We start from the raw sequence: 26,569 nt of genomic DNA, 5'->3' as shown, positions 1-26,569 counted from the left end.
TGTGAAGATAAGTGGATGACCTAAGGCAAGTCAATGAAAGTCAGCCTAGTCCAGCTCACAAGGTTGTCTGTTGCTAAAATGAGATAATTTTTAATGTATTTTATGCTGCTCCAATCTCCTTGGAGAGAGGGTCAGGTATAAATGTGACAAACAGTGTATACTGAATCAGACAAACAGTCTGCCTGGTCTTGTACTGTCAATTCTGCCTGCGTTTCATCTCTTCGTAAGTAACCATGTAAACCCGGGGTAACCAAAATGGTGTCCTCAATATGATGCTCAACTACAACTCCCAGAGGATTTCACGGAGGCAGCTAGTTGACTGCTGTGGGAGATGGGACTTGATGAGCCCTTAGTCTTTTGATCCAGCAGGGTTCTTGTTGTTTGTTGTTTTCTTATATTGCAGCTTAATTCTAGAGATATTGTATTAAACCAACAGCATTCCAGAGGCAGCTTGTCCTCCATACACACTGAATCCTAGTACAGCCCAATGTGAGCTGTGTCACATGAATGTCTGGTTGATGTGTTTTAGTTCTAGTAAAAGTAGCACAAGGTAGAAGTAGGATTCTTTCATGCCTTCCTGCATCACTTAGAACTTTATCTAACCTATGGACATCTGGAGGTTTGTGCTTCACCAGACCAAAAGAAAGGTGTTGGAGGAAGGTTTTCCAAGACACAGAGGTTTTTGAGGGGCTTTTTATAATGATGTAGCTGCTTTGAATTAAAAGGATTCAGATGGCGTACACCTGCAGTCCAAGACAAATTTAACAGCTAAGTGAAGCTGTTTGAGTTTGTCTGCTAAATATGATAAATGTTGTCCCTCTTCTGGAGCATCAGCAAATGCAGAAAAACTGCCATGCAGTTCCACATATTTCTGCATCTCTCATATTTATGTTTTGTGGGTTAGAGTTAAGATGTTCTGCACGGATGTTTGTAGAACATATATAATACATTATGTTGAATAATTCATCAGCAGCGGTGCCATAGGTTTTGTCACACATGAGTTTTGCAAATGGGTTAAAAATTACTCATGCCTATCAAGAACTTGTGGTGTTTACAGAAAAACTGCAAGCAGATAAATTTTCTGCCATTTATAGAATGGGATAAATCCAACCTAGAACTGTAAAAGTGGTTGACTTCCCATTTGCCCAAATTGGCACCTTTTTTCTTCCAAACCTAAATACCACAACAGGCAGCACTCTTACTAGAATCACAGGGATAGGAGGAGTATGGTTAACCATTCCCTTTCCAGCAAGATCCTCTCCCTGCGTAGTAATTATGCTTAGGAAGAAAACAAATCCCTCTCCACTGGTGCCAAAAGGAGCATTTTTCTCTCAGCCTAATAATAATAATAATAATAATAATAATAATAATAATAATAATTTTTTATTTGTACCCCGCCCATCTGGCTGAGCCTCCCCAGCCACTCTGGGCGGCTTCCAGTCGAATATCAAAACAATACAGCAATAGCACAATTACAAAAGTCACAAACAATACATAAACCACATTAAAAAATACACAACCGAATAGAAAACAATTTCGACAGGAATTATAGTCCTGGGAGGCGGACAGGAGGGATTCCTGTTTGTATTGCTGTGTGTGCTCCTCTTTTTATGCCATGATCCCAACAAACATCCCATCAAAATCCCCACAAGATGTGGTGTGGGACAAACAGAGGGTATGGCTGCGTGTGGCCTGCAGGTTGGTGTTCTCTGACTGCAGGATTTGTTGCATGCTCTGAATGTTAGTTGGTATCATTAAACAAATATTTCTTACCTGTTCTGTTATTTATAATTTACTGTGGTGTTAAGGCTTATGGTGGCAAAGGCTTCTTTTGTTAGGCAGATGGCTGGTTGATATCTCAGTTGGATTAGTTGATGGCTCAGTTGCAACAGAATGGATAAGGCAACTTGTCTGTTTGGAAGAAGCTGTTGCTGCTGCTTCTCCCCTCCTCTCTGGGCAAAATGGTCCTTCAGAGCCACCCCCGTGGTGGCAGTTGGGGAGGGAGGGAGGAGAGGCCACAGAGGGATATTGATGGTGTCAGTTCCTCAAGTTTCTTTCTTCTCCACTCCCCTCAGGAGAATATTTTATTTATGAATTGCTTCCCATGATACCTTCCAAAGTGATTCACAGTATGATCAAAGTTATATATCTTAAAACTGTTAAAGCAATTGCATATAGAAAAAGCAATTGTATACAGGCACACATACAACAACAGATACATAGAATCAAATCCAGCATACCAACTTTTGCTACCAATTTAGATACCAAAATACTAATAATGATGATAATAAAGGTACATTGATTATTTAGTATGTAAACTAGTCTGTCTCCTAGTATTCAGCGATGGTAGTCTACTGTAAATTTTTGGGTTTATTTGCCTAAATTATGTATTATACAACTTTTCCTAACTATCCAATAGTAATAGTTACAGGTAGGTAGCCGTGTTGGTCTGGCGTAGTTGAAACAAAATAAAAAAATTCCTTCCAGTAGCACCTTAGAGACCAACTAAGTTTGTCATTAGTATGAGCTTTCGTGTGCATGCACACTTCTTCAGATACATAGCAATCTGAAGAAGTGTGCATGCACACGAAAGCTCATACCAATGACAAACTTAGTTGGTCTCTAAAGTGCTATTGGAAGGAATTTTTTTATTTTGTATCCAATAGTAAGATACATATTGCAGCTGTGTGAGCTTATTTCTGTCATTGGTCCCATACGTGAGTTGAGCATTAAATTATGATGCTAACCTGGGCCTTCACCATGCAGGGTGGCAACCTTTGACAGCACTTCATGTTGATTATACTAGATGCACAATATGAAAGCTCATACCAATGACAAACTTAGTTGGTCTCTGGAAGGAATTTTTTAAATTTTGTTTCGACTACTTCAGACCAACACGGCTACCTACCTGTAACTGCTTCTATGCGTAGTGATTCACCACCATATGATTAAAGAACAGCAGTTGTTCTTCCCAATTATGAAGTGTCAGAATACAGTATCTCTCTTTATGAGGTTTGTGATAAAAGCTTACGGAATCCTTTCTTTCTTCCTTCCTTGCATTTTCTCTCTCTATGCAATCCTTGCCTATATATTTCTACAAATGGAATTTTTTAAAAAAAATAAAATAGCAAAATTCAATTGCATAGCAATTCTTGATTTTTGACTGCAGTTCTCTTCGTGTGTATGGGATTGAGCTTTCTTTTTCAGGACTGTCTTTAAGGTATGGAGGTTTTTATGTCATGAGTTTCATTGCCTCTAGATACTATGCATTTTATATGCGGGTGCATATGGAAAGAACTCCCACAGGCACCTGTTATATTAGGGTTGCCATTTTTCAAAAAGTAAAATTCCTGACACCTGCAAAGTTGTTGAGCCCCCAAAATAGTTATTTTAGGCTTCTGCAGCTGTTTCTGCTGCTTTTTACATCGTGTTGCCATACATCCGGGTTTTTCCTGGCACCAAGCACCCCCAGAGGCACCATGCCCCCTTGGAAGCTTGTAGCCTGGGCTGCTGCAACAAACAACTGTGCAAGCTTTTGGTAGGCAGAGATGTGAGAGGGCATCAGAGAAGGGAGAGAAGGAAAAAGGGACAGAGGCCAGTGTTGCACGCGGCACCCCTGACCATCATTCAAGGCACCCCAGGGTGCCATGGCATACTGGTTAAAAACCACTCTTCTGGGGAATGGCCCTGGCTGCCAGTTTCCTCCTCTTCCTTAGTTTCCATGTTGCTTTTGTAGAACTCGGCAAGAAGGATGGAAGCATTAGAATTAGAATTAGTTGGCTCTGCCAGTCATTGGCTTTAGCGTCACCTGTTGTTGGCTTCCTGCTTTCTGCCCCACCTGCTCCAATGTAAACCAGCCACTACTGCCAGCTTCCTTTGCATCTATATACCCTCCATCCATTCTTTGAGGACAGGATATTGTGCTAAAAGCATTGGGTCAAGGCCACCATTGATATATCTCCCTCCCCATCAAAAAGGGGGGGGGAATCAATTGAAATTTGTTTTTGGCTTGTTTTTTCCCCTCTCAAAATCTTCCCTCCAACAACATATGTTTCGTCTGTGAAGTGCCCAGCTCCCTTTTAAAGCTATTCAAGCTGGTTTGTACGATATGGCAAAAAAAACAAAAAACAAAAAACCCTTGTTGCTTTTCTTTGTTAGGAATTAATTAATGGGCTTGTGTAGCCTGACATGCACACATTCATTTATGAACAGCAGGTTGTTAAATATTTGTGTGCACGTTAGTCCTCCTTTTTGGAGCTTGTTGTATTAATTGCATGAGGCTGCTGACGGGGGGGGGGGGCTCTTGGAACTCTTCCTTGCAGCCATGAGCTTTTACCCTACTGTGTGTTTGTTCTGAAGCCTCATCTCGGCCTTATTAGTTTTGTGTGTTTGCACGTGCTCGCTTTTATTTCCCCAAATGATACAGAAGCCAGCAGTTGTTCCACAGCTGCGGTGGCTGTTATTATCTACCAGTCGCTACAGTTTTGGCATGCAGTTCAGTTAGTTATTCAGCATCGAGAGGGAGCACTTTAACTTTTAACAAATTAGAGCCAATGTACAAAAGAGGAGAGTTGTTTCCATGGGGACTATACATCAAAGCAGGTTTTCTTTTCTTTTTTCCTGGAAGGTCATTTGAAATGACAACAAATGAAGTAGGAATATAGATGCATAGGACCACATAATTATACTTCGGACAGTATAACGTTTATGAGTCAATAGATTCTTGGGGGGGGCGGCGGTAAAATGTACGCTAGAATTGGCATCATCTATGGCTAGGTTATTTCCATCTGTGCCTAGGCAATTTTTTCTGTGGAACAATAGGAGAGTGCTTCCCTTTTACCACAGGATCCTGATCCAGCTTCAGTAGCTTGGTTACTGTTCAAATGTAATGAATGAGAGAAAAACACTTTTTTTAAAAAAAAAAAAAAACACCATTTCAAGAGCATTTTTGTATCATATTGGTAGCCCTACACTGTAAAAGGCTGCAGTAGGAGCCATGAAGATCTGCTGATAAATAGCTAACCTTTCAATAAAGTGTGAGTTTTAAAACCCTTTGAAAACAATTTCAGGCGTTATCTGGGCATGAATGTGAGGAAAATACTTTACTTCCAGTAGGAACCAGCCATAGTCACCTTTCTTTATTGCAGCAGCACTAGGAACTAGTTCTGGTGACTAGCTTTAGATTTTATAGGGTACGGGAATGAAGCACTGTGAAATCCTGGGGTGGGAAATAGTTTTTCAAGGTCTAGAACAGGACATAAAAACTGGATGGGTGTATGTACTCAAATGATGGTTCTGTAGTATTGCCACCAAATATCTAAAAAGCTACTACTTGGTCCATAGCTCGAATCTCTTGTTTATATGATTTTTTTGTCACCAATTCACCCCACCACACTCAATGAGTTTTTTGCAAACAGTGGTTTTATCTATCCAAATCACTGATTATTCAGATGCCAATACATGCGCAACTTGCACTTGCCCTTCAAAGCACTTTCTTTCCCTCAAAGAGTTCTGGGCACCATAGTTTACCCCCCCCCCAAAGTTAAAGTTTCCAGCAACCCTTAACAAACTACAGTGCCCCAAATTCTGAGGTGGTTAATGTGCTTCAAATGTGCACTAAATATTCACAGTGTGTACAGAGCCTTAGAGTAGTAGGGGTATAAAACACGTCTCACAGGGAGTTAGAGTTGTCATATTTTATTGCAGCAGAAGCCTGTTTGATTGAGGTAGAAAATCAAGAGGAAAGGCATTTCTCATTATTGTACTTGCCAGGATATTTCCACCTGTCAATGTAACTTTTTAAAGCCACTCTTTGGAGCCTGCTATTTTATTTACTAACATCATACTTAGTACAATTTTCCTGCCATAGGCCTGGTTCTTCCAACCACACATTGCCGCTTGATCATCACCCCAGCTAAAGGAGCCAACAGTTCAATAACCATCCCATACCCATGGTTTTCACTATTGATTGATCTGAAGAAATTAGTGCTTCATGACTCTGAGTTAACATGTTTCACCTCCTAATTACTGCTAAGCAAGCTGCTGTCCTTTCTCCGTGTCTTCCCTTCGACTGAGACCTCATGATTTTCTGAAACATTATTTTAAAAATCATTTTGGAGGGGATGGCTGAATAGAACTATAACCACGTAGAATTACAGCCACAAAAGTGGCTTTACTGTAAGCTTTATTGAACAAATCATGTCCTCCCTAAAAGAAGGTACGCGTTGCGGTGAAACCTGGAGACCGATCTCCTGTGTTGTGGGTGGGTGAGATTGGACAGCCACAACACCCAATTGGTAGGTCCCTCATTGTTGGGTGCAATCTGGCCAATGGGGTGCAGTATAAATGGATCAAGGAACCTATATGTAACCATGAACGTGACCCAGAGCTTCCTCTTTCGGCCTGTGCATTCAGAACATCCGCCCACCTCTCCCGACTTTTAGGGTATTTTGCGATTGACCTTGCTATGCAGTCATGTGTCGTCTGTCGTTAGGACAGGGACATGGCAGGAATTTCCCCACTTGGCTGATTGTCTGTTGCCATTTGGGTTTCGCCTGCCGCGTAGCAAATCGTCACAACTTGTAAGGTTGCGGATAGGCACTGGTTCAGGTGATAGGGATGGGGGAACGTTCTCGCCATCCCTATGTGAAGGGTTATCCATTAAAGGAATCTAGGGACTCAATGGTTTGGTCAACCCTGTGAGGGGTTACACCTGTGCCTGAGTCCAGTGGAACATCTGGGTGGTGGACATAGCATGTCCCCGGCTTTCTGCCATTCCAGGTGTTCACCCTAGGCTGACCTATGCTGGTGCCCTGGGTCAGCGCTGCTTGGGCAGGGAGCTAGTCGAACCAGAGCCTATGCAACCACTCACCTTCTGTAATCAATAAAGTTGTGGCCTTAATTCTGCCAAAAATAAAACTAAAATTTGAGTCAAATGTGTCTTTAGGGAGGAGGTGTCTGGGTCTGAACACGCAAATAAATAAATACTTCTGAGTAACTCCCACTTAAGTGAAATGCCCTCCCAATGCATATTTATCAGGCTAATCTTTCTATGCACATCTGGCAAAAACATGACTGTTTTGGAAGACATTTGATTATTTTATTGGCTTTGTGGTTTTATTTCTGTTCCTCTATTACTGTCTTTTGACATATGAATGTTGTGTGTGTGTCCATTTTTAACGGGTATTTTTTGGTATCGTGTGACGTTCTTATACTGTAAGCTGCTTTGAACAAATGTATTAAAAAATGAACAATGAAATAAACATATGAGGACTAGTTCTGACTAAACATACCTATGAGCATACTGCACATTTCTTCCCAAAAGGAAAGAATGGGTGTGGGGGAGGGGGGTAGCTTAGCTTTGAAGTTGCTAGACAATTACAAAGAGAGAGGCTGCCAGTGGTCCTTTCGCTTCTCAAAAAAGGTAGAACTAGGAAGCGATTGAATGAGCTCCAGAGGTAGGGCAATTTGGGCATCCATGTAACCCAACATTTAGCTGCATATGTGAGACAGACTGAAGCATTAGTAAGGGATCAAACACCTTTAAGTCTCTATACAGCTGCTGTTATTAAATTAAGAATAAAGTTTTTACCCAGTAAAGTGCAGGCATTCTTATTCTGTTTTCTCAGTTTGCCAAGAAGCTGTATGGGAAGCCTTCCGGATCTTTCTGGATCGGATTCCAGATGCATCAGAATACCAGAATTGGGTCACCGCCTGTCAACGAGACACTTTCTGCATATTTGACATTGGGAAAAATTTCAGTAATTCTCAGGAGCATCTGGAGATAATTCAACGGGTAAGACCTAAAGACTGTGTTTTCTCACACAGAAGAATGTCTCTTTTAAAAGACCAAGGCACATCAAAGAAAGATTTAAAGGGTCCGTGGTGGAAAAGAAATGGCATTAGACTGAATCATGGAATAATGAAAGGCAAAATAAGTGGCATTAGAGCTTTCCATTTTGTAGTGGAAGAAATTTGCAAGTAATCTGTTTTTCTCTTTTTAAATCTTTTTGCAGCGAGTAAAGCATAGGACCTTCCAGGATAGGTAAGTAAACCAAAATAAGAGTTCTCTCCAGTTGATGTTCCTGCCTTTTGTAACAAAAATGTAAAAGGTATGTAAGGATTTTGAATGTTATATAGCTTATGTGTATGACACGCATTCATTACACCTGCTACAGTTAAGAAGAGTGTAAAAAAATCCTCTGAGTCTGATGTGTCCATGAGTGATTCCCTCTAAAGAGTGAGTGATTCAGAACCACACTCTGTTCATAAATAATTTGATCCACAATCTTATCCAGGAAGATTTGGGCATTAGCTATTGTAGGCTTGAAGATATTTCAATCTCCAAAGCGATTTTTAAATTGACATAATGCAATATTCACAGGAGAACTGAGATAGATAATGTCAAGATTGAAGTCATATAAATTTATTTACTTCTGATTGTATATTTATTTAAAATTCCATGAATATTTCAATAATGTGCCCTGTTACATAAACCAGTCTGTAATCTGGTTTTTATCAACATTACCAAATTCAAGATGTCCAGTCCAAACCTTTTTTAAACAGTTCTTGTGTTCTCATATGATCGGAGTAAAGTCTGGCTAGGAAATCCCACAGATTCCACTTTCAGCAGAGTGTGAAAGTTGGTATATAGGTTTCCTTTTCATTGGTTCTCATGACTAGACCACTCGTGTGAGCTGTTAAATGTACAAGGAAGCAGTAGGGTGCACCATGGGAACAGGACCTCTGTATTCCTGTGGCTTTAATCTGAGCTTTAGCGGCCACCAGATCAAGCAGAAAGAATTTTGTGAAGACCTTTTGTTTGGAAAGATGTTACTTTAGATACAAGTGTGTTCTTGGGGATTTGGCCAGTTATAATCTGAGAGAGAGAGAGAGAGAAGAACATGAAGTCCTCTTCATTTGCTCATTCTTTCTGATTGCCAGACTCTTTTCTCCTTACAGTCCTCCCCTTCCCCTCCCTCCAATCATTCCTCCTCTGGCAATGCCATAGTAATAAGAGGGCATGCTTTGGATGCCTAATGTCCCAAAATAAACCTCTGCATGGCACCTCTAGTTGAAAGCTACCAGGTTGCAAAGGTAGAGAATTGAGAGAATTTGGCAAATGGATGTTTTAGAAAGGGCCGACACCCTAAATTAGAAGAACGTTTAGCTTGCCATAATGTAAGACAAGACCCTCAAAGAAGGAGAACATATAAATTTCCTGACTTTCATCTGTTGTGTGGTAGCCACATGAGGTGCTATGTCATGGAAAATATTGAAACAATTCATCAGAAAGGAAAGGAAATGTTTTACCTCAATGAAAATGACCCCTGTGGTTGTTTGTTGTGGCACTTATTCGTTTTATTTACTATTGCTTCTACTACTACTCTTTTGAAATTGGATCAGTTTTGTAGAGGGCAAAAATTAAAGGAACAGCGTGAATGGAGAAAAATTGAGTTATAGGACCAGTTCACGCATCACTACAGAAAGAAACAGAAGCACTCTTTTACATTGCCTAAAAAATAACCCTGACAACAGTTCATTACAAGTGCAAACTGAAGTGAGACTACATTTGGTGCACTTTGTATGTGAATCGGTTTTCCCTTCTGAGGCCTTCACATCATTGCCTCACCTTACCTTTCTCTGCTTGTTTTCTGTTATACCCCTTTATGACTTTCGCTCCTCCAACTCTATTAGCCTCAGCTTTTTGCTCTCTTGGAGCTGGTTGTTATCCCTCACTACCCCCTGTGTCTGAGCTCCTTTTCTGACTATGAGAGCAGAACCACCTTTTTATTTCAAATCCCTCCTCAGAACCCACTGGTTTCCTAAGGATTTTGGTATAACCCCTTTATTCTCATCCCCGGCTTTAAGCAAGTCTATATGTAATATTAAAAGCACGATAACATCAAACATTTAAAACTTCCCTAAACACGGCTGCCTTCAGAGGTTTTCTAAAAGTCAGATACTTGTTTATTTCCTTGACATCTGATGGGAGGGCGTTCCACAGGGCTTTGGATTTCACACTTCTCTGAATTTTGCACTGTGGCTCTTGGTTTTAAAGGCATACACATTTTAAATGTATATTTTAGGATAAAATGGAAGGAACTTGATACCACAGTAAACATTGCCTGATGGAACAATCACCTGTTCTGAGGATTTCCCCCATCCCCACCTTGAGCCAATTTTGGAAGGGTGGGGGGTAGAGACAGGGGAAAGCAAGTTGTGCAAGTCCTTTGTGTAGGACTTCCACTGATAGGACTCAGTTGAACCTCACCCAGTGTGTTTAGAAAATTTTACATTGAGATAGAAAATGTATTTAAATGCATTTGTCATAAAGCATATATATAAATATGAATTTTTGTATGGATTTATTTTTTAAAAAAACAGAAACAGGATGGCATTGACTTATGAATAAACAACTGCAAAATGGACAGAGACCAGAAACAGACTGATTCATTTATGGATAGTGTTGTTGTTGTTGTTGTTGTTGTTGTTGTTACTATTGACAGAAATGTTTTAATTAGGGGGGGTATTTAGAAGCATTTATTCCATTATTTGGGCTGCGTCTATAAAACTAAGGCACCTGCCCAGCCAACATAAGCAGTTTTAAGTTCCATTTATGTAAGTGCTAAGGAGAGTGAAATAGAAGATTCATTATCCTATTGAGACCAATATAACTTTAGAGAATACCTTTAGTTGAATCAAGGCCTTAATCTGTATGTCAAAGAGGAAAGAATTCCTGTTCCTTTCATCTTCGCTGCATAATTTACAGTGTTCCTTATTTCTTTCTGATAGAAAAGAGGAAATTTCTACAGAGAAAACTAGTGGCAAAAAAATTGAAGAACCTTCTGTTGCTACAGGTAAATTAAAAGATGCCATATGCTTCTATCCATTAACCCTGAGTATTATTGTTACTTGTTGTTCAGAACTCTGAAATATAATGGGTGTCACAAGTGAAATATGCTAATGGCATATGTTTGGATTATAAGTCTCATATCTTTCCCGTAGCTACAAACTAAGCTTTCAGTCCTTAAACCAGAGCATTTAACTGTGCGCTATTTATCTTGTTTCTGCTGTAAAATACTTCCCAGAAAAACTGCTGCGGTTTGCTAAAAGAAATAATCAGGCAGGAAATTGGCAACATAGAATTTCATCTGGATGGGGTTTGATGGTATGTTGTTGAAGGTAATGCTGTTGTTCGTGCAATTGCATGGATGGCTTTCAAAAAGTAAATAGCAGCATTGAAGGGGCCATTTTGGAGTGTGATCCTAGCAGGGACGTAGGGGGTTCAAAACCTTTGTCCCCTGCTATTGTTCTAGTCTGTGTTGGACCCCTCCCTCTGTACCTGCTATTTGCATTGAAATAAAACCTTCCACTTGCACCAACCGTCTTTCTTCTAGTGCAAATAGTAGGTAAAGGTAAAGGGACCCCTGACCATTAGGTCCAGTCATGACCGACTCTGGGGTTGCGGCGCTCATCTCGCTGGTGTACAGCTTCCAGGTCCTGTGGCCAGCATGACAAAGCCACTTCTGGCGAACCAGAGCAGCACACGGAGACACCATTTACCTTCCCACTGTAGTGGTACCTATTTATCTACTTGCACTTTGACGTGCTTTCGAACTGCTAGGTTAGCAGGAGCTGGGACCGAGCAACGGGAGCTCACCCCGTCGCAGGGATTCAAACCGCTGACCTTCTGATCAGGATTGGGGCTGCAGCAGAGGAACAGAGGCTTAAAGCCCCTACAGTCCCACCCCAGTCAAGCTCCTGATCTGAATTGGGGCCCTTATGCCTACTATTTACAGTCATACCTCGGTTTAAGTACACCTCGGTTTGAGTACTTTCTGTTTAAGTACTCCGCAGACCCGTCTGGAACAGATTAATCCACTTTCCATTACTTTCAATGGGAAAGTTCGCTTCAGGTTAAGTACGCTTCAGGTTAAGTACAGACTTCCAGAACCAATTACACTCATACTTTGGGTTAAGTACGCTTCAGGTTGAGTACTCCGCGGACCGTCTGGAATGGATTAATCCACTTTCCATTACTTTCAATGGGAAAGTTTGCTTCAGGTTAAGTACGCTTCAGGTTAAATACATACTTCCGAAACAAATGGTGTACTTAAACCAAGGTACCACTGTACTTCAAAACATTTTTTACGTAATTGTTAATTGCCTGAATGGTGGCACATGTCGTTTGGCCTTAAAAGTGAAGTTCTATCTCTATTAACTCATGGTGAATTCAGTGAGTCTTACTCTTAAATTAGTGTGCTTAATATTGTCACCCCAATCTGCGCCTTTGTTTTTCTTGAATTATATACATCACAAGAGGTAAATGTATATTTTAATTCATTGCTTAGGTTCTAATTGGTTCTGTTATTTTCCTAATTCTCATTATTTTCTTCTTGGACAAAGAAAGAACTCCCACACCTGTTTTTAACCCCTCTCTACCTTTACTGCACACAGCAGCCCCTATAGGCCCCGTTGTTGACGACACCAAAGCTCCTGTGAAGGTGAGGGCACATTAACATTCCATATCACTAGCCAATTGCTCTTGGTTTTCTGACTCAGTGACTTGTGTGCCATTAGAGAAAGCCATTAGGTTTTCTCTATATTCACTTCAGTTATGATGTAAATGTTGTATTAGCGTCTCTCCTGTGAACTAATTGTGAATGATGCTTCCTGCCCACACTTGTGGAAAATAATGGTCATTTGAAATGGCTTTAAAGCAAAGGTTTCACCCACCAATGTTAATCAAGGGTTTTTGTCCTTATTGCATAATCCATTCCCATTACACAAACAGAAGCCTATGCTTTGCTATGAAAGGGGTGGGAAAACAAATCAAAGTTTTCTTTTCTGGCTTCTGGGAATGAGGGAAAAGACACTGAGGGAGCATTGGTCGAGGGAAAAGCCTGCCAGGAATTCATGTAAGGAAGACTTTGAAATATTGGCTGGTATACACAAAGTAACCACAGAGCCCTGAGCTGAGCATACCTTGGTCCATCGTATGTTGCTGTCAGGACCATTCCAACTTGCCCATGCCATTCATGCAATCATTCTAGAAACCTGTATGTTTAGGGTCATTAGCAAAGCTGTGTGCATTTTGCAATGTGCTCCCCAATAGCTGGGCAGTGAGGGAATGAAGTATAGGGATAGATGTTATTTAAACATATTTTTACATCCTGTCAAATGCTTACATCTCATCAAAATCATCACAATAGCCCTACCCACCAACCCAAGGGAAGACCCAAGCATACCGGTGGCTGGCATCAGAACCACTAAGGGCACCCCACTTGGCTTATTCTTGGAAAAGTCTCAGCTGAAAATAGCAGTGACTGGTCCTTCTCCTTGTTGTGATGCTGTTACTGATTGTATCAATCTAAAACTGGGAGATGCTGCTTCCATAGCTGCCAAGTTTTCCCTTTTCTCGCGAGGAAGCCTATTCAGCATAAGGGAAAATCCCTTTAAAAAAGGGATAACTTGGCAGCTATGTGCTTCTATGGGGATTTCAGAACATTGGAAAATACAGACATTTGCATGCTGGCAGTTTTCTAGGAAGTTGTAATTAATATGCCTATTCATATACACATAAATATTCATGATTTTAGAGATTAATGTTGTATTCAGCCTTTTAATACAAAATCAGTTGGTGTAGGTTCTGTGCCCAGTTATTTTTAAATGACATGTGCATGCTTCTTTAATAAACATCACACAAAATTTCCTTAAAATATAGAACTAAATAATGTTAGTGAGTTCTGCAACAAGATGTCATAGTGTGAAGTGCTCCTCTTGAAGCGCAAGCCAGCCATACCATTTTCCAGAGTATTCCATTCCCCTTCTCTGGTTTTCTGTTTCCCCCCCCCCTCCTTCTTCTCCCAAAAACCTTTTACTTTTTTCTCCTTTTACTTTGTCTCCTTTCCCAGTGTGTGTGTGTGTGTGTCTGTCTGTCTGTCTGTCTGTCTGTCTGTCTGTCTGTCTGTCTGTCTGTCTGCCTGCCTGCTTCTGCTAACCTCACAGGTTAATACATCTGATTGTGTGTGGATGGTGTTGTTTTGATCACATAAGATTGGCAGTCAGAGAATGAGTTCACTTTCGGTATACAGGATATTGGGTGTTGCCCAGGCAGTATGGCAACTCATTTATTTCCTCTCCTGTTTTTCTCAGGAGCCAAAGCCAGAGGTCCCAAACATAGTCCCCGAACGTCCTGTGGAGCAGATGGTGGAGTTCAGTGTGACCCTCACTGACCAGGAGTATACCCCAGAACTGAGTGATCCTGCATCTCCTCAGTACCAGAAACTAGCTGAAAAATTTCAGCTTCAAGTAAGAGCGCTCAGTTATTCAATGACAACACAGCATACGTGTTTGATTAGAAGGTTGGTTTGGGTTTATTTAGTGGGACATTATAGACAGTGATAAATAAGAAATGTGTCTGTTGTCTGCTTTGCTGTGTGTTGATATAGAGTAGTGAAATTATTTAGACTGAAATCTGTGGGAAGCTGCTTAGGTTTGTGTTTCCCAAGTGGTTCAGATTTGCAAGGAAATAATGAAGAGCTCAATCCAGGCAGGTTAAGCACTTTTAAACCTCATTAATTTGATATGGGAAGGTCTTGTGCTTTCAGCAAATGATAAGCAGCCCCACATTTCAGTGGGGAAGATGCATCAGTCCATGCCAACTGTTCAGGCCACATGAGAAGTTTTGTACATGTGCATGCCAGTGTCAAATCAATATTGAGATGCCAAGCTAAGTAAAGAGCTTTCTGCCAAATAAACTAATTAAACCTTGCAAAAACCAATGACTGGTGTTTTTAAAGTACATAGGCACTGTGTCCAAGAACCACATTGCCTGATAACCCAGCACCAGAACCTGAACCCACATTTCACAGAAACAAGCCACGTTCAAATACATAAAAGGATGTCATATAGAAGAGGGTGAAAGGTTGTTTTCTGCTGCTCCAGAGAAGTGGACACGGAGCAATGGATTCAAGCTACAAGAAAGAAGATTCCACCTAAACATTAGGAAGAACTTCCTGACAGTAAAAGCTGTTCGACAGTGGAATTTGCTGCCAAGGAGTGTGGTGGAGTCTCCTTCTTTGGAGGTCTTTAAGCGGACGCTGGACAGCCATCTGTCAGGAATGCTTTGATGGTGTTTCCTGCTTGGCAGGGGGTTGGACTGGATGGCCCTTGTGGTCTCTTCCAACTCTGATTCTAAGTTGACGCTCTACTACCCTGGACCACACTAGCTGTCAGGAAGCAGTAACAGTGATTACATTCTGGCCTTGTGATAATTGCTCTTTATATCAGTTGGAACCTCAGTTAGTTTAAAAATTCAATCATTCAAAATAGGGAACACCCCTTGCTTCTAACTCTTACGTCCAACACTGCAAAGGTACCCTGCACAATTTGTGAGCCATTAAGCCAACAGTCATCCATGCAGCCTACCTGAGACTTCAGAGAAAGTGTAGCCCCATCAAGAACAGGCCGCCTCTCATCCATCAAGTCTAGGAAACCACTTGGTGCCTCGGTCTTATCTGGATTGAGCTTCAGTTTGTTGGCTCTCATCCAGTTCATTACTGAGGCAAGATAGTGGCCCGGCACACTCACAGCCCCCCCCCTTGCAGATGTAGCCTTTAGTTATGTGTTTTCTATTTTTTTCGGATGTGGATTGCTGTATTTCATTTACTACTGTTATAATATTTTCTGTAAACTGCCCTGAGATTTTATAATGAAAGGTGGCATATGAATAGATTAAATAAATAGACAAAATAATAGAACTATGTGTGCTTGTAAAATAAAAAGCAAACAAACAAACTTAACAGGAAGACACTTCTTAACAGGAAGACACTTCCCCTGGGCATGTTCCGAGATGGTACACAGGGCCGTCTTAAGCGCCCCTGGCGCCGTGGAGCGGCGGATCCCTCCGGCGCCCCCCCGTTTCCCAGCGCGGTGGGCGGGCGGGCACAGCGCACAGCACGGCTGCCACAGGCGCTGCTGCACGGCGGGCGGGCAGGCACAGCGCGGTTGCCGTGGGCGCAGCTGCGTGTCGAACCGGCGGACCGGCCGGCCAGTGGGCGGGCACAGCTCGCGGCGCCCTTCTGGCGGGCCGGCGCCATGGTGCCCTGTGCCACCAGGGGTCTACCTAGAGCTGGCCCTGATGGTACAGGCCTATGAGAGACCACTGTGCTACACTCCTTCTCCTCAGGTGGTTTAAGCATCTGCTCCCCTATTGCCAGCATCCCCTCAGCAGCATAAGACTGACTATAGAGATACCCAGTCAGCAGAGAGCATTAGTCGTACTACACACCATTAGGAAAAGTCATTTGAGCCTCATCAGGAATTAATGGACAGTACTTTGTAGCGATTTCATTTCAACAATAAACCTAATGAGCAATCTAAATACGAATGTTGAATGAAATTAGCCACTGTTGTCTGAACTACTTTTCAAAGGAAGCTGCCAAGGGACCCAAAATCACACATTCTCCTCTATTCATTTGGGCATTATCCCATTTCCTCTGAGTTAGAGGAGAGATGGCATGTTTATATCATTACTAAGGCTAATTGCATGCTTCATTAGCTATTTAATAGCCAGCAATTAATGATCTGAAGGTTGCTTAGTTGAAAGTTAAGCAAAAGTCAGTATGGCAAGTGAGGAGGGAGGTATTGTGGGATTGCTGCTTTTGGGTATTCACTTTGCCTTTTGAATTCTTAAATCAGTTGCAAATGCAGTGCTTATTGAAAGTGCATTGAAAAAAACTTGCAAATAACCTATTCCTAGAATGTAACACAATTTTTTAATGCAAAGTTGTGGGTAAACTTTCCACATTATGTAACACCCTACTGAGATCTGAGAACTAATAAACTGACAGTCCAACAGCTTTTAAACAAGTTTTGAGAGAGGTGTATGAATAATAACAGGAAAAGTGTGTGTTTGCATGTATCTATCAATCTATAATTTCACTCCAGATGTATATGTATTGACTGAAATTGCCACTGACAACTTTGAAGGGCCTGCAGCTTTGTTCTCAAGATGAAGTATTCATCAATGAAATTGTTCACAGCTCTGTCTTTCATGCCTAGACTCACTGGCTTCCTCCAGAAAGAGAATCTAAGAATGCAGTGGGTGAGGGCTAACCAAATACAATGCTCTCAGTTCTCTAGCTTTTGATGCAAAATGGATAGCGACAGATCTCATTATTTGTGGCAAGGTCTGTAGCCACCACTTCCATGGCAAAGGGGGGGGGATTAACGGACATGTTTGCTGCATTGCCATTGCAGCACATATTCCAAGAATAAGGGGGTACCTCTTTTGACTGTTGGACAAAACAGTGGTTCTCCTGCCCGCTTGGGAGATAGGCTGCCCCCTTTCCCCTGATCCAGCCCATCATGAGGAGAAGAGTAAGAGACCATCCCTGCATGGCCATGCGTGGACAGAACATCCAAGTACAACCACTGTGCTTAAGTCAAAATTGCACAGTTGGGTATTGTATTTTTCCAGGAGGTTGACCAAGTGTTTTTTGACCTTCATTTTTCGATTATATACACTTAGGCAGTAGTGGGATATGTGGGGAATTGAAGGAGAGGCAGGTGTGCTAGGTTCATGGGGAGTGCACTTGCTGTCCTCCATGTGATGGACCAGGTCAGGGAAGTGGTTTCATCCAATCCAGCTCAAAGACAGCCAGCATTTCAAGTAGTTATAAGCACCTCTGGTCAGTTACCATTTGATCATCAGTCTGTGTTCCTGATGGTCAGTAATCCCGAAGGTCTATTTATGGTGGAATATAAATACAAAAAGGAAGATGATTGGACATGTATAGTATATGTACCACAGTGTTTAACACAATATATTAACCAAGAAATGGCAATCAAGATGATGATGATGATAACAACAACAACAACAACAAATTTCTTAATACGGGCGCAGACCAGCATCTAATAATAATAATAATATATTAGCCCATAATCAATCTCAGCTTCCCATGGGAAAATGAAGCTTAGCAAATGTTTACGTTACTTGCTTCAGTATGGTAGGATTCTTTCGGATATCCACTAAGTTATAAACTTATACCAGAAAAGCCTTCTGTGATTTGTGTTTTCGAGATCCTGTAGTATGTTTGTAAAGAGCGGCCGCTGTAGTACTGGTTTTGCTTGGAAACAGAAGCACTGTTTATATATTTATTTTTATTTCCACATTTTATATACACTGTAGTCTCTAGGTTGACAAAGATACAAAAGAGATATGTGAGATAAAATAGGTTACAATTAACCACAACATCAGAAAAGCTTACAGTCCTCCACTTATGTATCCCTCCGCTTATGTAAACTTAGGGATACGTAAGCAGCAAACCCAGAAGTATATTTCCAGGTTTTTGCCCTGCATGCATGTGCAGAAGCACTCTACCGCCGCGTGTGGGTGCGCAGAAGCGGTCCCTCCGGTTGCCTCGGGATCCGGCCAGAGTTCCGGAACGGATCCCATCCACAACCAGAGGTACCACTGTACTTTAAATACCTGCTGAAATAAAAAAAGGTCTTCTCCAAGTGCCAGAACTTTAAAAGGGAGAAGACCTCTCTCAGCTAGGAGGAAGGTCCACAGAGTTTAGGTATTGAATGGGTACCTCAAGATCAGCCACTCAAGATACCTAGCTAGGAAGTTACTGGGCCAACTTACCTAGAACGCAAATATGCAGTCACATGTGGGATAAATAGAATAAAATAAATAAGGAAGGAGAGTTGCAAAGCCAGCATCATCATCATCGAGCTCCTTCAGAGGTCCACATTGGAGCAGGGAGCTCAGAGCCCTGCTCCTCTTCTTTGATGTTAATGTTGGTCACATGCCCTCACCTAGCACTCAAGGGCAAGAATATGGAACAGCGCCCACTGCATGCTTTGCCCTCTCTGCAGCAGTAGTGTGCATTTGGCCCAGAAGGAGAAGGGAAGACAATGGGTTGCGTTGAGCATAGCAGGGAATCTGGCCTACTCAATAAGGAAGGGCACTGAGGGCATCTTCCACTAGAGAGTAATGTCAGAAAGGCAACGTAGCCATTCTCTGTCATTGTTCCCTCCTCCCCATTACTGTTAGCACAGCTTTGACACAACCTGATCTACTGAAACAAAGTGCCTAATAATGTTTCTGTCATTTGTCTTATGCATAGTACCATCCAAGGGCTAATTAGATAGCAACAGCAATAGCCGCTTCCTGAGCAAGTCGGCTAGGATGGATCATTAGGCTGCATTATAAGTCGGTGGATTTAAGAGAAAGCCATTAGATTGGTTGGCTCACTTGGGTGGGCTTTTATCTCTCTGCATCATCCATGTAAGAGGTTCAGCCATTAATTATCTCCTGCATCCCACTTTATAGTGTCCTCATATATACGGTAGCCATCACTGGAAATAAACTACCTTATGTCATTTATCTGGTGTAGGAAGTGATTGTTGTGTAACACAGTGGAAGCTTTTCCTAATAATGATTTGTGTATGTAGGAAGTTGGTCATTCATGAACTAAAGAAGTGTAACACAGTGGAAGCTTTTCCTAATAATGATTTGTGTATGTAGGAAGTTGGTCATTCATGAACTAAAGAAGTGTTTTGTTCCAAACCTATGGTTAAATTCTTTTATGGGATTTAACTGCCTCAAGTGCAGGGAGAGGTGGGACACAAGTATTATAAATGAATGCCATGAAGGCACACACATCTACTGCCTACTGTTAGGTGGTGTGAAGCAACTACCCGGGTAACAGATTCTTGGCAGTGGGGTGGGGTGTTGGGAAGAGCGAATGGTATGCGCCATGTATCCTGCTCTGTGCAACCCTCCCCCCCCCCCGGCTAGCCCTTTGCTTCCCTAGGCTAGCCTTTCAGTGGTGAACAGTGCTCTGCCAGCAGTGGTGAAATCAGATTTCACTGTCATTCCAGTAGATGGGGAGGGGGCACCCTATTGCCCATTGCCTCGGGCAGCAAAATGCCTTGATCTTAGGTCTGAAAGCTTAGGTCATATGGTTTCCTTCATTATATCACAACGTGGTAACCAACTTAGATTTATTACCAAGTGTACTCTAAACAGCTGTACCTAAACTGGGCTCCCTGATAAAGTGGATGACCATGATGCATTTGTTTACAAGCACGTGTTCCTACCTCGTTCACTTTGTGTTTAAGGATGCATCAAAAACCATAAAGTGACTGAAGAGGCTGATAGTAGAGTTTGATGTTCTGCACATGCTGAGAGGAAATCAAACTACCATATTGCTTCATGTAAACGGGAGCAAATCCTGGTCCTGAAAACCAAGGCCCTGGGATTAAACAACACCCTCTATAACCTTATTGCAAACACCAATATGGATAACGCATACAGGCTCACTAGGTGAGAAAAGCTGCAATGTTGCAGGGCTTTGTCCATTAATCTAAACAGTATCTCAGCATACAGGTAGGTAGCCGTGTTGGTCTGAGTCGAAGCAAAATAAAAAAATTCCTTCAGTAGCACCTTAAAGACCAACTAAGTTTATATTTTGGTATGAGCTTTCGTGTGCATGCACACTTCTTAGTATCTCAGCGTGTCCAAGTTAAAATGCTTAATTAAGGTCTCCACTAACCATGCAACGAAAGCAAATTCCCCAATGGTCTTTCTAAATTCCAAAGTTCTGTTTTACAAATGCTAGAATAGGCTCTGCTGGGAGTAAATGCTTATTTAGCTAACATCTGTTAGTTCCCCTGACAGAAGAATGAACATATAATTAACTTTCCCCCCTCTCTGTTTAATAGATGCAAAAGATATTTGAGAAACTTGCAGGATTCAAAGAAATCCGTGTGTTAGGATTTAGGTAAGTGATAACATTATTCACTTTCTAGTTAGGGGGTAAGTGTTCCCTTCTCACTAAGGAAACAAATAAGGCATTTTATTCTAGGAAACATTTTGTTGTACGTTAGCATTTCAGAATCTTCCAATCAGTTTTCTCTGTGATCTGTAGCTTTATTCCGTGTTTACTTGGCTTTGGGGGATTTTTCTGAATGTTGCTGTGTGCACTGATGGAACAATCTCCCTAGCAGTGTGTTGAGCTCCACTCTATGTAAACAGTTTAGTGATTTATTTTTTAAGTGGCATAATTTTTAGTGATTTTCATCGGTTTCGAAAGCAGGTAGAGAGGTTAGTTTAGACAAAAGTATTTCTAAATTGGCACTTCAAGATAGCGTGAGACTGTGGACCCTGCCAATACCTCTTCTTCTGTCACCTCTCTTCTCCTCTCCTCTATCTCTTGCTCCACCTTCCCGAAAACGATAGGCAGGAAGGTCCAAATTGTAGGTGCTACCATACTAAAAGATCAAAGGAAACATGCAGTGTTTTCTTACATCCAGCGGGGGGGGAGTCCCTGGGGACATTAGGTTATTACTCACGTTCTTAACAACCCACATAAGTGGTCCCACAATTACAAATTTGTTTGTAGTGCACTGAAATTTTCAGAGATCCAAAGGGACGGCAAGGGTCCATGAGGTGGTGGGGACAGTGATTCTACTTGGGGTGACGGCTGACATGTGATTGCGGGGGAGACTCAGCAGAACTAGGTCAACATCCCATTCAAGCTCGAGCAATGCAGGAGGTTGGCACCTATTATTGTCTCCATCTTTAGGCATTCAGGTCTTCAGATTCTGTTTACGACATCCTAGTTAATTCATGACTACAGTGAGATTTCAGTTGGGGACATCCCAGCTTGTACTCTTCGCCACTACAGTACTGTCTACCTGTGTATGCTGTAGGTGATGTTAGTTTACAACTCCCATTAGTCCTGAGCATGTACCAGGCTGGCTGGGGCTCGTAAAGTCCAACAACCTTTGGAGGACTACAGGTTCTCCACCCCATTCTACCATAACATCCATCTAGACCCTTTCCATGCCTTGAAGAAAGCTTTCTATCACCCCCCCCCCCAGGTGCTGATGTTTTTATCAATATGATACCAGTGTGTTATCCCACACCTACATTTTGACCAGATGTGGGGAACCTCTGGCTTCAGATGTTGTTGAACAACAATTCCACACTCCCCTGGCTATTAGTCATGCTTGCTGGGGCTGATGGGAGTTGTACTTAATAATAATATTGTTATACCCTGCCCATATGGTTGGGTTTCCAGGAGAGCCAAATATTTCCAACACCCGGTTCTGACAAAACTTCGCAGCACATCATCAGAAATAAAGATCAGTTACAGAAGGATTAAAGATATCCTGCTACATATGGCGAAGAAGCCTCCATATATATCATTCACTTACCTGGCAAATTTAATATATAAGTGTTGGGAAATAGCTAATTTAGAACCTGGCCCTACACAAAGGTTCTTTCTGTTTACCTCTGAACATTTATCAGCGCTAGAAATGGAGTCTTGACTTTCATGATTACCTCCAAGAGAAAAAGTAGTCTTTGTTTTGGTGCCTTCCCTTCTTCTACATCTCCAGCTAGCAGAAGGAAAGCTGTTCTGGGAGAGCCACATGGGTGTGCGGGGGCAGCTAAGGAGCTCCATATTTGGCATGGAAGATATGTCAGACAAACAAAGAGAGGACAGTATTACAAAGTGTCGTGGCAGGACATGGCCTCAAGAAGTGTGCATAGTCAGAATGATAATTAGGTCAGGTTACTGAGGCCTGGATTTAGACAAGAGCCAAACAAAGTCAATCCCAGCTTCTTCGTTGCCACGGGAAAGGTGCAGATTAGCACCCGATGAATTGCAATTAGTGACCTGGGGAGGGGAGGGGAAATGGATGGAAAGAGAGGGGAAAGCTGAAGAGCTTTATTTTACTCCAGGAAGGGAAAGAGAAAAGGAGCGCTCGTGTTTTGTGAAGAAAGGAATTTTAATGATGGAGGTCGCTTGCCCTGGCAAAAAACAAAGAGCAAAGATGCAGAGTATATTACTAACCGCAAGTTAATATGTTTGTATGCTTTAATGTTCTTCTTTCTTTTCCTTTGAAATACTTCCATCTGTCCTGCCTTCGTGTGCTGGAACTGAAGACAGAAGAAGGAAAAAGATGGGTAACTTTCCTGCACATTTTTTAAAAATATATATATAATGTGACATGCATAGTAGTGGCAACGTGAAATTACCTAGTTTTAAGATACAGAATCTGGAAGAAACATGTAGGCTTTGCTGACTTTAGGCCAGTTTAGCCTAAGCCAGGCATGTCAAACCTGCGGCCCTCCAGATGTTTTGGACTACAATTCCCATCTTCCCCAACCACTGGTCCTGCCAGCTAGGGATCATGGGAGTTGTAGGCCAAAACATCTGGAGGGCCGCAGGTTTGACATGCCTGGCCTAAGCCATTATGCAGCATAGGCAGACGAAGACTGATGCGAACTACAGAAAGTTCCTCCGTTTACAACATAAAATAGACAAGGGAAATGTTTTGCTTTTATGTTCTGCTGAGAAGACCAGATTCCTTCTCCCCACCCTCCTCTCGATAGGGTCATCATCCTATCACAGAGCTACTGTAACCTCCACCTTGTGTGTAGGAGTAGGAAGCGATAGTGCTAGCACAGTAAATTAAATGCATTTATACATGGCTTTAGAAAATGATAAGAAGCAAACTTATTCTCAGGCTCTCTTTATGTATCTTTGAAGTGCTGCCGGGAGGTCAGTTATCATCTGGCTCACAAAAAGAAGTTGTCTGACGTGTAGGTTTTTCGGAACCCCTTAGGTGCCTACCAAGTAACTATTGATTTTCAATGTATGGTACAAGTCTAAAATATTTTTGAAACCTATTTCCCAGCCCAGCCCGCCATTGAGGAGATTTGCCATGGAGTAGAATGTGCAAAGCACAAGGCAGTGTCTCCCCCTCCCTTCAGATGTTTGCCATTGCAGAGCAGTTATAAGCAAGTTTAGTCCATAACTATTTGTTGTTCCTTTTCCCACTCAGAAAAGTGAAGATTGATATCCTGATCCTAAACATTTGTACTGTTGATTGTCTATGAGGTTGATGTAACATATTGAAGCACTGGCATGATGACACTTGCAGCGTTTTTGGCCTGGATGAAGGAGTCAGGTTCCCTTGCCCTGGAATCCTTTTTCCTAGAACAAACCAGCTCTTTTAGGTCTGCTTGTGATTACTCAGAGGTGAAGAAAAGGCACATGGATATGCTTCATATGACATCTTAAATTATCGTCAAATTTGCTGTGGTTTAATATGAATGACACTTTACTCCTCCCCCACTTCTGCTGCACTGCCAAGGAACAAACCATGATCTGACTTGTCACGCCACCTGAGCTTGGTCTTATGATTGATTTCCCTCAAACAAACCATGAGTGGCAAACTAAGAACAAACCTTGGCTTCTGCTTATGGTTTGTTCAGAGAGAAACAAACCACAAGTCCAGGTTTGGACAACATGGCAAGCCATACCATGGTTTGTTTCCTAGCAGGAGCAAGGGAAGAGTGAAGCACTGCTTGTTCACATTAAATTGTGGATTATTTTAACTATGGTTTAGTGCGGCATGTGAATCAGGCCTCTGAGTACATAGTCACACCCTTTTTATTTGATGTGACTCCTAACACAGGACAGATCTTGTCTCCTGGCACTTTTATTTATGTGCCCTGTTCCTCCTAAGCATTCATGTACTGTTCCAGCAAGAAGGGTAGAACTACAACTGCTTTTGTTTGACTGTTCAGCAACTACTCCTAGGGACTTATCCAATCAGTGCTATAGTCAACATTACCTTTAGTACACAGCATGATATGCTTGCCACAGGTACTGAATGTGGGAGGCTGCCTTGTTGTCTGGAATGTGCCTTTTTGCTGGGATCTGATAACACCAAATTATAGGAGTTGAGGTGACCTAGCACTGGAAAGGCTATGTTTTTTGATGCTGCATGCGCGCACACACAAACCTATATAATCATATAGTGAGTTATAATTTACATGAACACTTCTGCACTTGACAGATTAGGAACACAGGAACATAGGAAAGTGCCTTATACTGAGAAGGCAGGCTATTGGCTATGTGGTGTAGTGGTTAAGAGCGGTAGACTCGTAATCTGGGGAACCAGGTTCGCGTCCCCGCTCCTCCACATGCAGCTGCTGGGTGACCTTGGGCTAGTCACACTTCTCTGAAGTCTCTCAGCCCCACTCACCTCACAGAGTGTTTGTTGTGGGGGAGGAAGGGAGAGGAGAATGTTAGCCGCTTTGAGACTCCTTCAGGTAGTGATAAAGCGGGATATCAAATCCAAACTCCTCCTCCTCCTCCTCTTCTTCTTCTTCTTCTTCTTCTTCTTCTTCTTCTTCTTCTTCTTCTTCTTCGTGAATGCTGATTGGCAGTAGGTCTCCAGGGTTTCCCCAGAGTACCTGGAGATGCTGCAAACAGAATCTGGAACCTTCCGTATGCACATAATATGCTCTAGTCTAGCAGTCACCTACAACCCTTCCTTATAGGTCCATGTTTCAACTATGTCTTTTAAACATTTTAAACTGCTTAGAAAAGGCACCTTACCCCATTGGTTGAGTGGGATTTTTTTAATCCAGCACTAGTTATATAATAAGTGCTGTTCAGTAGCTGCCCATGCCATGTGTACCATACTGCAGTACAATTAGAAAAGCAAGCATAGCTTCCAAGTTTTGGTTAGAAAAATACGGGACCACAGCAGACCGGCACCGGAAGTTGCGTAGAAGCAACTTCCGGTGCCAGCGCTGCCCGATTTCCAACCCAGGAGCCGAGGCTCCATGAAGGTTGCCCAGCCACCCAGCCAGCCCTCTCCTCCTCCCTCAGCCCCCTTCCCTTTTCCTCGCGGAGGCTCCGGAAAGGACCTCCGGCATTCACCTCCTTCCCTTCTCAGTCTGCTCGCAAATGCAGCAGCAGCAGGAGCAGCCAGCAGATGAGAGGTGCGCCACACACACACACACGCACACACACACACACACACACACACACACACACACAGCCTCCTCAGCCAGAGGGGATCCCTCTCGCCTCCTCTCCCCGGATTCTGCCTGCGCCTCGAGGGGTGCAACAGACCTGCTCCCTTCTCTCGCTTGCATTCCTTGAAGCGAAAAACCCCCGCACGCGGGCGCGCGAACTTCTTTAAGTTCCCTGTGTTGCTACCGCTGGCTTTTTTCCTTTCCTCCCCCCTCAGGAGGAATCCGCCACCCATTCCCTCTCTGAGCTGGGGGGGGGAGCCCGTTGGAGAGGGACAGAAAAGCAGCCGATCCGAAGAGCGCACACGCTCCTCTGTCGCCGGGTGGGCGGGGGGGGATAGGGGCCACGTGGAAGGGGCTCCCCGGGAGGAGGGCATCTCCTCTCCTTCCCCAATATTACATTAATAAAGAGGAAAAAGGCACGGTGAGGGGAGGGGGCTTGGAAAGGGATGTGTTTGTAGCAGCAGCCGCGGCAGCAGCAGCTGGGGAGGAGGAGGGCGAGCATTGATGGTGTAATAAAATAATAAACTGAAATCCTGGAGTTTGATGGGGGGGGGCGGGGAAGCAGAGCTTGAGCACGAGGGACGGGGGACGGGACAGACCTGGAGAAGTGCGCTCGGTGCAATGCAAAAAAAAAACCCAAAACACGCACATGCACACCCACACACCCTCCCCTTCTTGAACGTCCGGGTCTTGCAGAAAGGAGATCAT

General features: G+C 42.7%; 1 protein-coding gene across 1 annotated transcript in view; it reads left to right on the top strand.

The window, feature by feature from the left end:
* Positions 1 to 26,569, top strand: part of IMPG1 (interphotoreceptor matrix proteoglycan 1) — a 52,414-nt gene that overhangs the window by 449 nt on the left and 25,396 nt on the right. The window contains exons 2-8 of the mRNA XM_035109561.2: positions 7,629 to 7,795; positions 8,016 to 8,044; positions 10,795 to 10,859; positions 12,463 to 12,506; positions 14,158 to 14,313; positions 20,740 to 20,798; positions 22,970 to 22,990. Of these exons, the coding sequence (XP_034965452.2) occupies positions 7,629 to 7,795; positions 8,016 to 8,044; positions 10,795 to 10,859; positions 12,463 to 12,506; positions 14,158 to 14,313; positions 20,740 to 20,798; positions 22,970 to 22,990 (541 nt within the window). The remainder of the gene's footprint in view (positions 1 to 7,628; positions 7,796 to 8,015; positions 8,045 to 10,794; positions 10,860 to 12,462; positions 12,507 to 14,157; positions 14,314 to 20,739; positions 20,799 to 22,969; positions 22,991 to 26,569) is intronic.

This window comes from Zootoca vivipara, chromosome 3 (assembly GCF_963506605.1).
Source record: "Zootoca vivipara chromosome 3, rZooViv1.1, whole genome shotgun sequence".
Lineage (NCBI taxonomy): Eukaryota > Metazoa > Chordata > Lepidosauria > Squamata > Lacertidae > Zootoca > Zootoca vivipara.
The sequence above is the reverse complement of the archived record's forward strand: the minus strand, read 5'-3'. Positions and strand labels throughout refer to the sequence as shown.